Source organism: Camelus dromedarius, chromosome 5 (genome assembly GCF_036321535.1).
Source record: "Camelus dromedarius isolate mCamDro1 chromosome 5, mCamDro1.pat, whole genome shotgun sequence".
In the NCBI taxonomy this organism is placed as follows: domain Eukaryota; kingdom Metazoa; phylum Chordata; class Mammalia; order Artiodactyla; family Camelidae; genus Camelus; species Camelus dromedarius.
Window position 1 is genome coordinate 6,028,862 of NC_087440.1, and position 13,845 is coordinate 6,042,706.

The following is a 13,845-nucleotide window of genomic DNA, read 5'->3' on the forward strand; positions in this document are numbered from 1 at the left end:
GTTGCTTAAAAATTGAAAAAAAAAAATTAATTGCTGGATGCTGTGGCCAAAGAAGAAGGTTGTAGATGAAGAGAAGGCAACTAGATACATCCAAGATTGATGTCTTTTTCATTGTTATGGAAAATCCATGGGACCAGAGAGTTTAAAATGTAGGCAGAGGATTGGCTGAAGTTATTTACCATGAGCTCTTAGCTGGACAGGGGAGGAAGAGACGGCAACAGAGATTCTATTTAAGAGAAAGTAAAAGGTTTCTGCATCCCTCTCCGTATTAGGCTTTATATGCATTTAAAAGTTCATTTTTGGTCTCATATAGATACGTTTTACTGTGAAAAATTTAAAAAGCACACTAATCTTCTATCAGGAGAATGAAGAAGTCAAATATTATTTCGTGTAGAGTATAACCTAATCCGCTATGTATTTTTCACCCATTACCTTGACTGCTGAAAATGGATTGATAAGCTTGACAAAAGACAGTTACAGCCGAGGTGTTACTATGACCTTCAGTGATTTGTGGGCAGATGTGCACCTATTCCCTTGGTATTTATTTAAGGTCTACTTGTTAAAGAGAGCTTATTTAACTTAGTTTAAACTGCATTGCTGTTTATCAAACTTACTGTCTTTACTGTAGAATTGAAATCTTTTCTTTAATTCTCTTTTGGATTATTTCACTTTTTGGTACACACAGAGACTTGCAATATATTACCAATTCACTACCAATTTAGAGCATTTTAAATTTAAAGTGGGAAAATTCCTCACTTATTCAAGGAAGTTTACTTATTCAGGGAATGAGAAAATAGAGTCTAAATTATTCCTTCCCTTTATTACTATTTATCCTTCTGTTTTCCACTTTTGGATTATTCATCTCTATTTTACTGAAAAGTGGGTAAAGGCAACAGCAGAAAATCAAGCCAGGATTTGTTGAGAAAAGAGGATGAAATGAGATTCGAGTACTATCCACTTTTATTTATCTTCTACCCCCCAACCATGTCCATAGTTAGCAAGCCTGCAGTGTACATAAATTATGAAATAAGATTGCTGAATCACTTTTCAGTGTGAAAGCATCTTCCTTTGAGGGAACTTTTCATTTTAAAAATCTGCTTTCCTAGTGGCTCTTTACCTTATAAATTTGGAAAACACATTGCTCAGAAAAATGTTACTTGAAACCTTAACTAGATTGATTGCTCACAAAATGCAACTTCATCAAAATGCTATCAGTCGATGTGAAAGGTAAATTAATAGTGAGACTATATTGACCAAATAATGTTAAACATCATTTCAGAAGGAATTCGCTTTATTGACTGCTTTTAACTCAATGTCATGTTAAAAAAAATTGTTCTTACCTGGCTACACTTGAGAGTGAAGAGACTATTCTTTAATTACATTTTTTAATTTTTATTTTTAAGGTGATTCGATCTGGACAAAAATTAAGGAAAAAGTCTACTGACACAGGCGAGAAACGTGGAGGCTGGTTCAGTGGGTTTTGGGGTAAGAAGGAATCTAAGAAAAAAGATGAAGAACCTTTGATTCCTGAAAGTAAGTTCCAAGTCAGATAATTTATTGTACACTGATAAGGAAAAGATACATAAATTATATTTTAGCCAGTTAATTGAATTTTATTTTATTATATTTTTGAAATAAAGACTCAGTATGGTAAACATATAAGTAAATATATCAGGCTGGAACATTTCTGTGTTTATTTGACTGAAATAAAACTTTAAGTTTTTGAGAAAAATTATTTGTGTGAAATTTTAAAAGTTGAAATTCAGAAATCTCACATGTAGCATTCCTCATTGTTACTTTTTACATAGGTATTTATTAGAAGTTTCACTTAATTTGATAATACTTAGGAAATTCTAAAATTTTCATATGAAGTCTGAATTCCCTTAATGGTATCTTTTTGCCTTTTCTTGACCTAAACAAGTAAATACATGATGTTTGTTTTAACAAGTCAAAATAGTATATTAATGAATATATGTATATTCATGTATGACTGAAAAATTGTGCTCTACACCAGAAATCGACACAACATTATAAACTGACTATAAAAAAAAAAATAGTGTATTAGAGGAAATTACCTGGCGGCTTTCACTTTAGCATTGATGTCTATTGATTTTAGGACACTTGTTAGTTTGGTTTGATTTTTTTGGTTGCATCTGTAAAACTAAATCAGTCAATTTCTTAACATATTGTCTTTTTGTAGCTATTGATGATCTTATGACTCCAGAGGAAAAAGATAAGCTCTTCACGGCCATCGGTTATAGCGAGAGCACCCATAACCTAACTTTGCCCAAGCAGGTAGTTAATTATTTAGGTGGTCTAAGAGTTACTATGTTTCATTTTTTTTTTGCTCCAGTGGTGACCACTAGCTTATTCTCTATATCTGTTGATGGGACACTTCAGTTGCTTCTATGTCTTGGCTATCGTAAATAATGCTGCTGTGAACATTGAGGTGCATGTATCTTTTGAAATTAGTGTTTTCATTTCCTTCAGAAAAATACCCAGAAGTGGAATTGCTGGATTATGTGGTAATTCTATTTTTAGTTTTTTGAGGAATGTCCATACTGTTTTCCATAGTGGCTGCACCAATTTACAAATCCCACCAACATTGTGCCTATGGTTCCCTTTTCTCCCCGTCGTCTCCAGCATTGGTTATTTGTAGACTTTTTGATGATAGCCATTTTGATAGGTGTGAGGTGGTATCTCATTGTGGTTTTGATTTGCATTTCTCTGTTGATTAGCCATGTTGAACTTTTTTCCCCTGTGTCTGTTGTCCTTCTGTACAGCTTTTATGGGAGAATGTCTATTCAGGCCTTCTGCCCATTTTTTAATTTGTTTGTTTTTTTGATATTGAGTTGAAGGAGCTGTTTATATGTTTTGGATATTAATCCCTTGTCAGTCATATCATTTGCAAGTATTTTCTCCCATATGGTAGGTTGTCTTTTCATTTTGTTGATGTTTACTTTGCTTTGCAAAACTTTTAAGTTTAATTAGATCATTCATTTATATTTGCTTTTATTTCTTTTTCCTCCTACTTGATCTCCTCCCTTACTGTGGTTTTCAATTGCATTTCTCTGCTGATTAGTGATATTGAGCATCTTTTAAAATTAAAATTAAATTATCTGTTTAAAAAATTCTCTACTGCTTTACCGTTTTCAAAAGTTTCACGCACATGATTTCATATAATCCCATGATACCCATTTTTTGTCCCCTTCCCCTAATTGCCTCTCCCCTCTTTCTTTTTCCCACTGGTAATCACTGGTTTGTTCTGTTTGTGAATGTGCTTCTTTTTTGTTTTATTCACTAGTTTGTTCTATTTTTTTGATTTCACATAGAAGTGATATCACTGCATTTGTCTATGACTGACTTACTTCATTTAGCATAATGCCATTCAAGACCATCCATGTTGTGGCAAATGGCCTGTAGCATTGTGCAAATAATTCTTTCCTTATTGATTCTGTCTGGATGATCTCTATTGTTGAGAGCGGGGTACTGAAGTCCCCAACTATACCATATTGCTGTCTATTTCTTTTGGTTCTGCTAGTATGTGACTTATATATATAGATGCTCCAATGGGTATTTATGTATTTACAGCTGTTACCTCTTCTTGATGGATTGTCCCCTTTATCATTATATGATGGCTTTGTCTCTTCTGATTATTTTTAACTTAAAGTCTATTTTTTCCTGATGTAAGTATAGCTACCCCTGTTTTTTGGTTAATATTTGATTAAGGTATCTTTTTCCATCTCTTCACTGTCAGTGTATGAGTGGCTTTAGTACTAAAATTAGTCTCTTGCAGGCAGCATATCATTGGATCTTATTTAAAAATTCATTTTGACAGTCTTTGTCTTTTGATTGGAGAATTTAGTTCATTTGCATTTAAAGTAATTATTGATAAAGATGTACAGTTTACACTTTACAGTTTATTAACTGTTTTCTGACTGTTTTGTAGATTCTTTGCTTCCCTCCTTCCTGTGTGCTTGTAGTAGAGTTATCTCCCTGGATATCTGTCCTACCTCTAGTCTTGATCTACCAATTTTTGGGTCAGGATTTTTTTCCTCAGTGTTTTATTAACTGTCCAAAGCCATCAAGCAGATGTTCTTTGTATTTTGTCCAGTTTTGAGCCAGAGGATTGGTCTGAATTAATTTGCTTTAGTGAGAACTGTTGAATTTTATTTATGCCACAAAATAGTTGATCAAATTTCATTTTTGTTATCTTTGGAACTAAGAAAAATTAATTTTGAATCTTTTATTAATGTCTTATTTGAGCAAGCAATTTTGTATTGAACTGTCTCATGTTCTTTGTGGTGAACATACTGATGCAAAAACCTACTGTATTGTTTTTTACATCACTTAATAATTTAAAAATTTAAATAAGAAATAATTATTACAGAAAGTAATAACTACTTAAGATTTAACAATTTTCATTCTTTCTTTCATTTAGTATGTTGCCTATATAGTGGCACTGAAGTTAGTAAGCACCTCTATTACAATAAGAGAAAACAAAAATATTCCAGAAATACTAAAAATCCAGATAATTGGCCTGGGCACACAAGTATCTCAGCGACCAGGAGCACAAGCACTTAAGTAAGTAAAAAACTTATTTTAATTTTTATTTCTAGTTAAGACTTCAGGCCAAAAAACAAATACAGTTTTACTTAGCATTAAAAAACTTAGTAATAGTAGTTCTCTATTGTTTTTCCTTTCGTATGTGAGAAGATAGTCATTTTATATTTGTGTTTGTTTTGTTTTGGACCCGTATGAGGAGCTCATCATTTGTTCTCCCCTTCCTTCTTTCTTGTGCAAATGTTTATTGGATAGTGTTTAATTCCTAGATTCGATACTTTGAAGGCTATGCATAGGAACAGTAAGTTTCTGTTTGCAAGGTGTTTATGCTGTAGTTGATAAGAGAGGAAGCATAGAAAGTTAATATAAGATCTATAATACGTTAGTGAGCTCATAATTAAGAAGGTACTGGAAAGTTAGAAACCTCCTGGTCAGTGCTGCACAAGCTCAGTTGTGGAAGAGAATAACTTGGGCTCGGAAAATTGGGGCGCAGGCTAGCTGAGTGGAAAGGACCAGAAGAAGCCGGGATGAGGAAGGAGAGTGTTCAGTGCGGCATGAAAAGGAAGATGCGTTCCCAGATTTAGGTGTAGCTTGTATTTACGCAACAGTGATTAGAACTTCCACGGTGTCCTGAAGTTGGCCAAAGTGTGTTTTTCACAAGGATGAGGGGAACAAAAAAGTAAACTGAAACAGAAAGAAACCTCACAAATTTTGTGGGCAATTGAATGCCAAGCCAAGGAGTTTGGACTCCAACTCTGGGTAATGGGCATGGTCCTGGATCTCAAAGGAGTTTCTTTTAAAGGGAAATTTGTATTTTAAACCATTACATTCCAAAGGATCTTATTTGTAATACTTCTTTTTTTCCTCATTGGGCTGTAGGGTGGAAGCAAAATTAGAACACTGGTATATAACAGGTCTGAGACAGCAGGACATTGTACCATCGCTTGTGGCTTCAATTGGTGATATTGCATCATCCTTGCTTAAAATTGATTTTGAAACCAATCCAGAGAATAGTGCTGCTGACCAGACCCTGGTAGTTCAGTCTCAGCCCGTGGAGGTCATCTACGATGCGGTACGTACAAGGGGGAAGGGCATCCTTAGTAAGCATGTCTTACTCTTCTGACATACGGTTTTCTTGTTTTCCGATTTTCATAGTTAAGCTTTGTTTACTTAACATCTCAATTTACTGCCAACCTTTTCTTATTTAAAGAGTAATACATGTTTAGCAGTTAATTTTGGTTATGTCATACGTACCTTACCACAATTTAAAATTAAAAAAAAAAATCAGAGAATACAGTAAGTTCTGCCTCCCACCCGCACTGTGTATCTACATCTAAATTGTAAAGTAATACTGAGTCAGGGATCTCAGTAACAGAGTGGAACCAACCATCAAGTGATGCAGTTACGTAACAAACCACACCCATCCTGGCGAGCTCAGGACGAGTTAAGAGAGTCTGAATAAAGATGGAGCTACAGGGACAGAACCTGAGCCAGCATGTTCAGTAACACAGAAATGCCAGTGCTTTCTTCTCACGTGAGCAGTATTTAAAATTCTTTCAGTTGCTCCTAAAGCTCTTTAAACAGATTCTGAGCGTTGAGGGGGAGGGGAGAGTAAGCAAAAATAAACTGCAGTAGGAAGTCAGTGTGTGATTATTTCCGAGTAGTTAGTTTAATAAGTGTAGACTTCTTTAATGGTATTTTACATTAAAAAAATTTAACATAAGCATAGGTAAATATACCTTAGAGTAGAAGAAAATCTATAGCATATGAAAAATCAAAATTAGCATAAGAGAAATCATAATTTACCATCTGAGCCATTTTTTAAGTGTACAGTTTAGTAGTGTTAAGTACATTCACACTGGTGTACGTTCAATCCCCAGAACTCATTGTTTCTTGCAAGATGTCTGATTTTTAAGTTCAAATTTTAGATGCAGCTAAGGGCAACACAGCTTTCTTATTTCCTCTCTAAACTTCAAAATGCAGGGGATCCAATTTGTAGTATAGAGAGGTGGAGTTTCCCCTTCTAATCTGGAGGCTGAGACTAGGAGTAATGGGCCACTGCTACATGAACATGATACCACAGAACATTCTTAAGCTCACCTTAGCAATACGCACACATTTGTTGCCTTTCCGATAAGCTTAATTGTATTATTCCTTTTCTCAAATTCTCTTTCACTTCAGAGGGCGACGTAGTAGGGTAGATTATCTTTGGAGGCACCTCCTCAGTTCAAAGCCAGAGTTGATTAGAATTAAACTGAAACTTTAAAATTTGTAGTATAGAAAGTACTGTATATAACTTGCTTGTATTTTAAATGGTTTTTCAGAAAACCATCAATGCGGTGGTTGAATTCTTTCAGTCAAATAAGGGATTAGATCTTGAGCAGATAACATCAGCTACACTGATGAAGCTGGAAGAAATTAAAGAGAAGACAGCCACAGGTAAGAATCTGACTGCATAAGCATCATCTAAACTCTCAAAAAATTTTTTCTGTTCTAATGTAAATATTTGAAGTAGCAGGTTGCTTTTTGTTACACTAAAGAAATGATGAGTTTCTCTGTTTCTGGTTAAAATACTAGCTGTGTTGGGTTTGCTGTACCGTGTGATATGGTTGTTTTTCATTGACCGTCTGCATTTTCACCTGATATGTTTCATTGAGAATCTAATCTGTGAAAAGGACTGATGTTCTTCCAAATTATGTTTCAAATGATATTCTTGATTCTCGTTGTTAACGGTATAATTACATATTTCAACTTGACCATCTAATCTTTCATTACTTCTTTTTCTTCTTTTAGGACTTACACATATAATAGAAACTCGAAAAGTCCTTGATTTAAGGATAAATCTGAAGCCTTCTTATCTAATAGTTCCACAGACAGGTTTCCACCATGAAAAATCAGATCTTATCATTTTAGATTTTGGTACATTTCGGGTAGGTATATGTGCATTTCTGTCTGCCTTTTTTAAATTCAGCTTGGTCGCTAGCTGTCTGATAGTTTGCTGTTTTTCCCTCAGAGTTTACTTAAACTAAACCTAGACTTATGTCTTCTTAGCATTTTGTCAAGCCTAGCTTAGATTATGTAGTTTGTATATATTTTATGGCTATTAAAAAAATAAAAACAAATATACACAAAATGTTATGATAACTCACAGAGAAAAAAATGTGACAATGAGTGTGTATATGTCCATGAATGACTGAAAAATTGTGCTGAACACTGGAATTTGACACAACATTGTAAAATGATTATAAATCAATAAAAAATGTTAAAAAAAACAAAAAACTAACATTTTCTGAAATGGTGGATGGTTTCACATTGAGGACTGCTGTTTTTTTTCCATAATTGGAGGGAAGCACTCCTAGTTTTTAATCACTCCTGGGTTTCCACAGTCTAATTACATAATTTTCTTGGTTAATTTACATATCTTGACAATAGAAAACTATACACATATGAATATATGCTTATTAAATCACTGTCAGCAACTAAGTAGAGTAAGAGAACTCCAAGAGTTTGGGTGTTGAACCTGCTAGAAATTCAGCTCTCTGAGAAAAAGTGAAGATTTCAAAAAGTGAAGTCCTAAATTGATCCTTGTTTCCTTTGGGAAGAGGGAAAAGGAAGTAGAGATTGGACCTGAATTCTAATGACCTAATTACTTTAGTGATATAGTGAGGAGAGGAAGGAACAAAACTCTTCTGTTTCATGGTGAAGAGTTTAGGATAGCTAGCCAGAGAGCTGAGGCGTAAGTGGTGAGAACTCCTGAGAGCCAGGAAGAGCTGCATGTTTAGACAGGTTATTTGAGACAGAGGGCTGTGTAACTCATCTCCTAATTATTGCGTATGTGCTGAGCATCCGTTACCCAAACATAATAGAGACGCGTGCTGAAATATTAGGTTGCTAATAAAATATTCGTTAATATTTATCAGAAAATTAAGGAAAATGTGAATCAATGTTTTAATTTAATTTAGGTTTTAAGGAAACACAACTAAAGTATGTTGATATATAGACTTCTTTGTTAAGTTTTTTTCTCCATTTTAGCTTAACAGTAAAGATCAAGGTTTGCAGAAGACTAATAATTCATCTCTGGAAGAAATAATGGATAAGGCATATGACAAGTTTGATGTTGAAATAAAAAGTGTGCAACTACTTTTTGCAAGAGCAGGTAAACTGTTGCTCAGTTTTCGGGATCTTGAAATTATGCTCAGTAGCTTTGGTAAATGTATGTGTATGTGTGCTTATATATCAACCCTGACAACATTTTGAACTACTTAACACTGTTGGTCACTTAAGAAAACCAAGTAGGAAAAAAAGGACACTATGAACTAATCTATAAAACAGAAACAGACTTGCAGACATAGTAAACAGTCTTATGGTTACAGGGGAAAGGAGGTGGGAAGGGATAAATTTGGGAGTTTGGGATTTACAAATGTTAGCCCCTATGTATAAAAACAGATTTTAAAAAATTTCTTCTGTTTAGCACAGGGAACTATGTTCAATATCTTGTAATAACCTTAAATGAAAAAGAATATGAAAACGAATATATGTATGTATATGTATGACTGGGGACATTGTGCTGTACACCAGAAATGTGCTGTGCACATTGTAACTGACTGTACTTCAGTTAAAAAAGAAAAGAAAAGAAAACCAAACAGGAGCCGATCACTGGAAATCTTTGTCATAGTTAAAAGTAGAGATAAAAATTTGGCTATTCATCTTAGGTCACTTAGCACCATTTGAATCTAGATGCAGTCACTGCCTAAATTTTTTAGTGTGATGTAAAATTGCCCAGAACACAAAACAGAAGTTGCAGTCAGCTCATGTTCCTCTGTCTCAGTGAGTTTGGTTGTCTCAGTGTTGTTTTCCCTTGCGGCTTTTATTTTTAAATGTTAACCTAGTCTTTGAGTAATATTACATCTTCTACTTTTGTAGATATCTGAAACGTATTGGGTATAGTCTTAAAACCCTAGAGGTAGTGAATTTAATCATTTTCCAAAAGCTTTGGTGTTTTGACTGGTTAAATAAAGATTGCTGGTTCTCCATACTGCTTTAGTTTCTAGAGTCAATAAGGACTTGCAGAATATCCTTGACTGTATCATTCTCTGGTAGATCATTGGAGAAAAGGACATAGTTTCTGTGTGCAGAGTGTATACTATAATGAGAGTGATGAGATTTATTAAAATGGAAATATATAATACTTTACCTGGTTTTATAAATTAGGAGCCTATTAATTCCTTGAAGAGAAGTACTTATACAGACCATTAAAGCTGCTTTTTCTTTTGTGTGTACTTAATAATAATTGTTTGAGTTATAAGCAGTAAGAGAGCTTTAGTCATTGCCATCAGTTAGGGTCTGTGTAGGATTCCATTAGTCATTGGAAATCTATCTTTGGAAACTTCTTAATTTGAAGAAAAGTGACTATAATACTTTTTGTCAAAAATATCTTGCTTGATAAAACTCATTTTTGCTTTAGAATTATCACTCTTAGAAACCCCAGAAACTTCTTTTTTTCTTCTTCTTTTTTTCCCCCATATTTTTTTCCTTTTTTCACTGTAGCAACCCACCTTCATCTTTCATTCTGGAATCAAGGAAATGAATTCCTGGGTATTTTCTTGTTTGCTTTAAAATGTAAGATCTTATAAAGGAAGTCCTCCAAATAAATATTTAGGGTTATTTTTATTTCATAGTCTTTGACTTTTGTCAATGTATATTAAAAAATATAGGTCATTTAGCTTGTATGTTGAAATAAGTAAAAGTCAGTCTACATTGAATATATTTGTTAGTTGTTTTCTAATATAGAATAGTTTTCTATAGAACATTTGATAATCTAAAAATAATTATAAAATAATTATAAAATAAAAACTGGTTGTTTAATTTTTTAAATTATTTTTTAAGGGGAAGACTGGAAAAAGTGCCGATTTCAGCATCCATCAACTATGCATATATTGCAGCCCATGGATATTCATGTTGAGCTGGCCAAGGCAATGGTGGAAAAGGACTTTAGAATGGCCAGGTAATGCATGAGTTTCCTTTATATTCTAAAGTCAACAAGGTGAAATATATCTGCATCAGTTACTCAGTTTTAAGAAAGCAAAGCTTGATTTCTGAAGGACACGCAAAAATAATGATTATCTTATAGCAGAAATACATTTTTAAGAAAATGTTTACTTGAATTTATATCGCCTCTCTTATTTCAGAAGTATTTGGTCTTTTACGTCCTGTAAAAGTTGGTTATCCCTGTTTTTGAATGGATCACATTCAAGGTTTATTATTGAAAAATAAAATCTTCAAAAATTAGAAGCTCTTTTGATTATGAAACCATATAAACTTGAGAATAATCTAAGGAATGGAAAGTAGAAACTGAGTTTTGAATTTAAGTAGATTGTTAGGAAATATTTATGTTGTCTTCTTAAAAACAGCCTTATTGAAGTATTACTGGCATTCAGTAAGCTACATCTGTTTAAAGTGTACATTTTGATAAGTGTTGACATAAGTGTTTATCTCTGCAACCACCACCACAGTCAAGATAATGAACACATCTCCATCCCCAAGGGTGCCTGTGCCCCTGTGTAGTCCCTCGTACCTACCTCTGCCTGCTGATTCCTCTCCCCTCAATCCCCAGGCAACATTGATCTGCTTTCTGACACTGAGTTTGTTAGAATTTTCTGGAATTTTATATAAACAAAATCATAGTTTTAACTCTTTTTTTTTTTTTTTTTGGTTTGGCTTCTTTCATTCAGCATAATTAATTGGAGATTCATTCGTGTTGTGTGTATCAGTAGTTCATTGATACTCTTTATCAGTTGGATGTTAAACCTACCATGCATTACTAGATAAACCTCCTTTGGTAATAGTGAATTTTTCTTTTAAAATATTGGATTTGGTTTGCTTAAATTTTGTTAAGAAGTTTTAAAAACTTGTATCTCTGTTTATGAGGCTTATTGATCTGTGCTTATGTTTTCTTTTTTTGGCATCAGTGTGCCAGGATAATATCGGCTTCTTGAAAGGAAGATGTATAGACTTCATTCTTTTTCTTCTTTATGCATTTGGTAGAATTCACCAGTGAAGCCATCTGGGCCTGGAGTCTTCTTTTTCGGAGAGGGTTTTTAACTGTAAATTAAATTCCTGTAACTCAAATACAGTTTCTTTAATAGATACAGGGCTGTTCAGATTACTTACTGTTTTCGTTTTTGAATGATCTTTGGTAGTTTGCGGTGCAAAGAAGTTTGTCTGTCATATCTTAGTTGTTGAATTTATTGTCATTAAAGTGTTCACAATGTTTCCATCTTAATTTTTTAACACATGTAGAATTTATAGTCATGCTGTTTCTCTCACTCCTGATACTAGTAACTTGTGCCTTTTCTCTCTTTTTTTTTTTTTTTTTTTCTGATCAGTCTGGCTGGAGGTTTATCAATTTTGCTGATCTTCTGAAAGAATAAGGTTTTGGGTTTAATTATTTTCTCTATTTCTGTTTTTTATTTTGCCAGTTTCTACTCTCACATATATTATTGCTTTTTTGTTTTGCTTACTTTGGGTTTCATTTGCTTTACTTTGTTAGTTTCTTAAAGTGGAAGATGAGACCATTGATTTGAGACCTTCCTTTTCTAATTTAGACATTCAGTGCTGTAAATTTCCCTTGAAATGCTGCTTTCTTGTGCCCTATGCATTTTGAAACTCCTCAGTCAGTAAGCTGGGTGTTTGTAGGACTTCAATTATTTGTTTCCCATCTTTCTACTTTCCTTTGTTGACTGAGTCTGGTGTCTTTGAGACAGGTGTTTCACATATTTTGTCCAGTTTTTAAGTTATTTTGGGTGGGAGGGTTTATCCAGTGCCTCTGTTGGGGATGATTTTAATTTTGTGTAATGTTTCAGAAATAATAAAGAAGCATCTCACATTTTTATGATGATTTTCAATTTACACAGTACTTTTGCAGAAAGTTCATCCTTTTGATGTAGGAACAGCCAACCGTCCTCTTTTGAACGTTAGTGGGTTGTGCGTTATACAGAAACATCATTCTTTGTTTAGTGGTTAGGCATCTGTCAGCTTGATCTGTTCACAGTCTAGTTAGGAAGTCAGAGATAAACAACCTGAAGGAACTTTATGGGCAGCAAATAGCTGCCATAAAGTTATTGAGACAAGCAAACCCAGGTAGTTAAGTGGAACAGGGAAGCAGATGCTGAAAAGTAAGCATCTTATGGAAGCACAGCAGTCAGTAAAACAGATGTCCTCCTCATGGAGCTTATATTTTAACCGGAGGAGACATAAAATGAGCAAGTATACATATGCCGTATTAGGTGCTGTCAAATGCTGTAACAGGCAATGAAGGAAGGCCAGGGGATGAGTGATGGCAGGGATACTCTTTCATGTTTATAATGGGGAGTCTTTGACACCAGAAAATAAAGTATGTATAGTGATTTTGATTTTAAAACATAGGCAGTTTGTGTTTGATAATATCTTTCTAAAAATTAAATAACTTAAGATTTGACTGCTTAAGAAGAATTCAAAATGAGGTCCCAGTTTCAATCTTCTGTACCTCCTCTAAAAATAAGAATAAAAGAAAGAAACCCAGTTACCTCTCCCCACCAGAAAACAAACAAACAAAAAAACCTTAAAAAAAAGAATTAAAAAAAAAAGAAGAATACAAAACTTGTCTTATGTAGAACTTCCCATTGATGTAATTGGTTTAAAACATGTCGAAAGTAACTTTGTCTCCACAGTGTAGTCTCTTCTCCATTCGCTTTACTGCTCTGTAATTTGAAGAAGCTGGACCTTAAAACCTTACAGGTGAATTATGTTTTTAGATTTAAAGTATCAGGAGGACTTCCTCTGATGCACGTGAGAATTTCTGACCAGAAGATGAAAGATGTGCTGTGTTTGATTAATAGTGTACCCTTGCCACAGAAATCACCTGCACAGTCTCCAGAGAAGCAGGTAAATGGATGTAATAAAATGCTGAAAATCTTTACATATGTATATATGGGGAGGGTTTTTTTTTTTTCATCTTTTTGTGAGCTGTTTTGTTTTTTAATACTGTTTAGGGCCAGTTTCATTTATCTGATACATTTTTGGGGTTTACCGTGGTTGATTCTGTTCAGAACTGCATACGGCACTGAATAAATAAAGATTGTAGCCTATTGTCACTAATGTTTAGATTGGTGGTAGAAAGTCTATTTTAGGCAACAAAAGAAATGAAAATACATAAAGGCAAATTTTTCTAATTTATGAAATGTGTTTTAAATGAAACTAGATATGGAAATCTTTTTTAAAATGTTGCAAAAGAAAATGATTGTT

General features: G+C 33.8%; 1 protein-coding gene across 7 annotated transcripts in view; it reads left to right on the forward strand.

Annotated features, from left to right (window-relative positions):
* VPS13C (vacuolar protein sorting 13 homolog C) overlaps nt 1-13,845 on the forward strand; it is a 157,441-nt gene that overhangs the window by 48,959 nt on the left and 94,637 nt on the right. For all 7 annotated transcript variants that reach the window (XR_010380837.1, XM_031452951.2, XM_064485545.1 and 4 more), the window contains 9 exons: nt 1,404-1,533; nt 2,201-2,295; nt 4,442-4,584; nt 5,443-5,635; nt 6,888-7,002; nt 7,357-7,493; nt 8,596-8,719; nt 10,450-10,567; nt 13,356-13,485. Coding sequence is in view for 6 of the 7 variants with exons in the window: in XM_031452951.2 (XP_031308811.2) it covers nt 1,404-1,533; nt 2,201-2,295; nt 4,442-4,584; nt 5,443-5,635; nt 6,888-7,002; nt 7,357-7,493; nt 8,596-8,719; nt 10,450-10,567; nt 13,356-13,485 (1,185 nt within the window). In the remaining variant the exon portion in view is untranslated. The remainder of the gene's footprint in view (nt 1-1,403; nt 1,534-2,200; nt 2,296-4,441; nt 4,585-5,442; nt 5,636-6,887; nt 7,003-7,356; nt 7,494-8,595; nt 8,720-10,449; nt 10,568-13,355; nt 13,486-13,845) is intronic.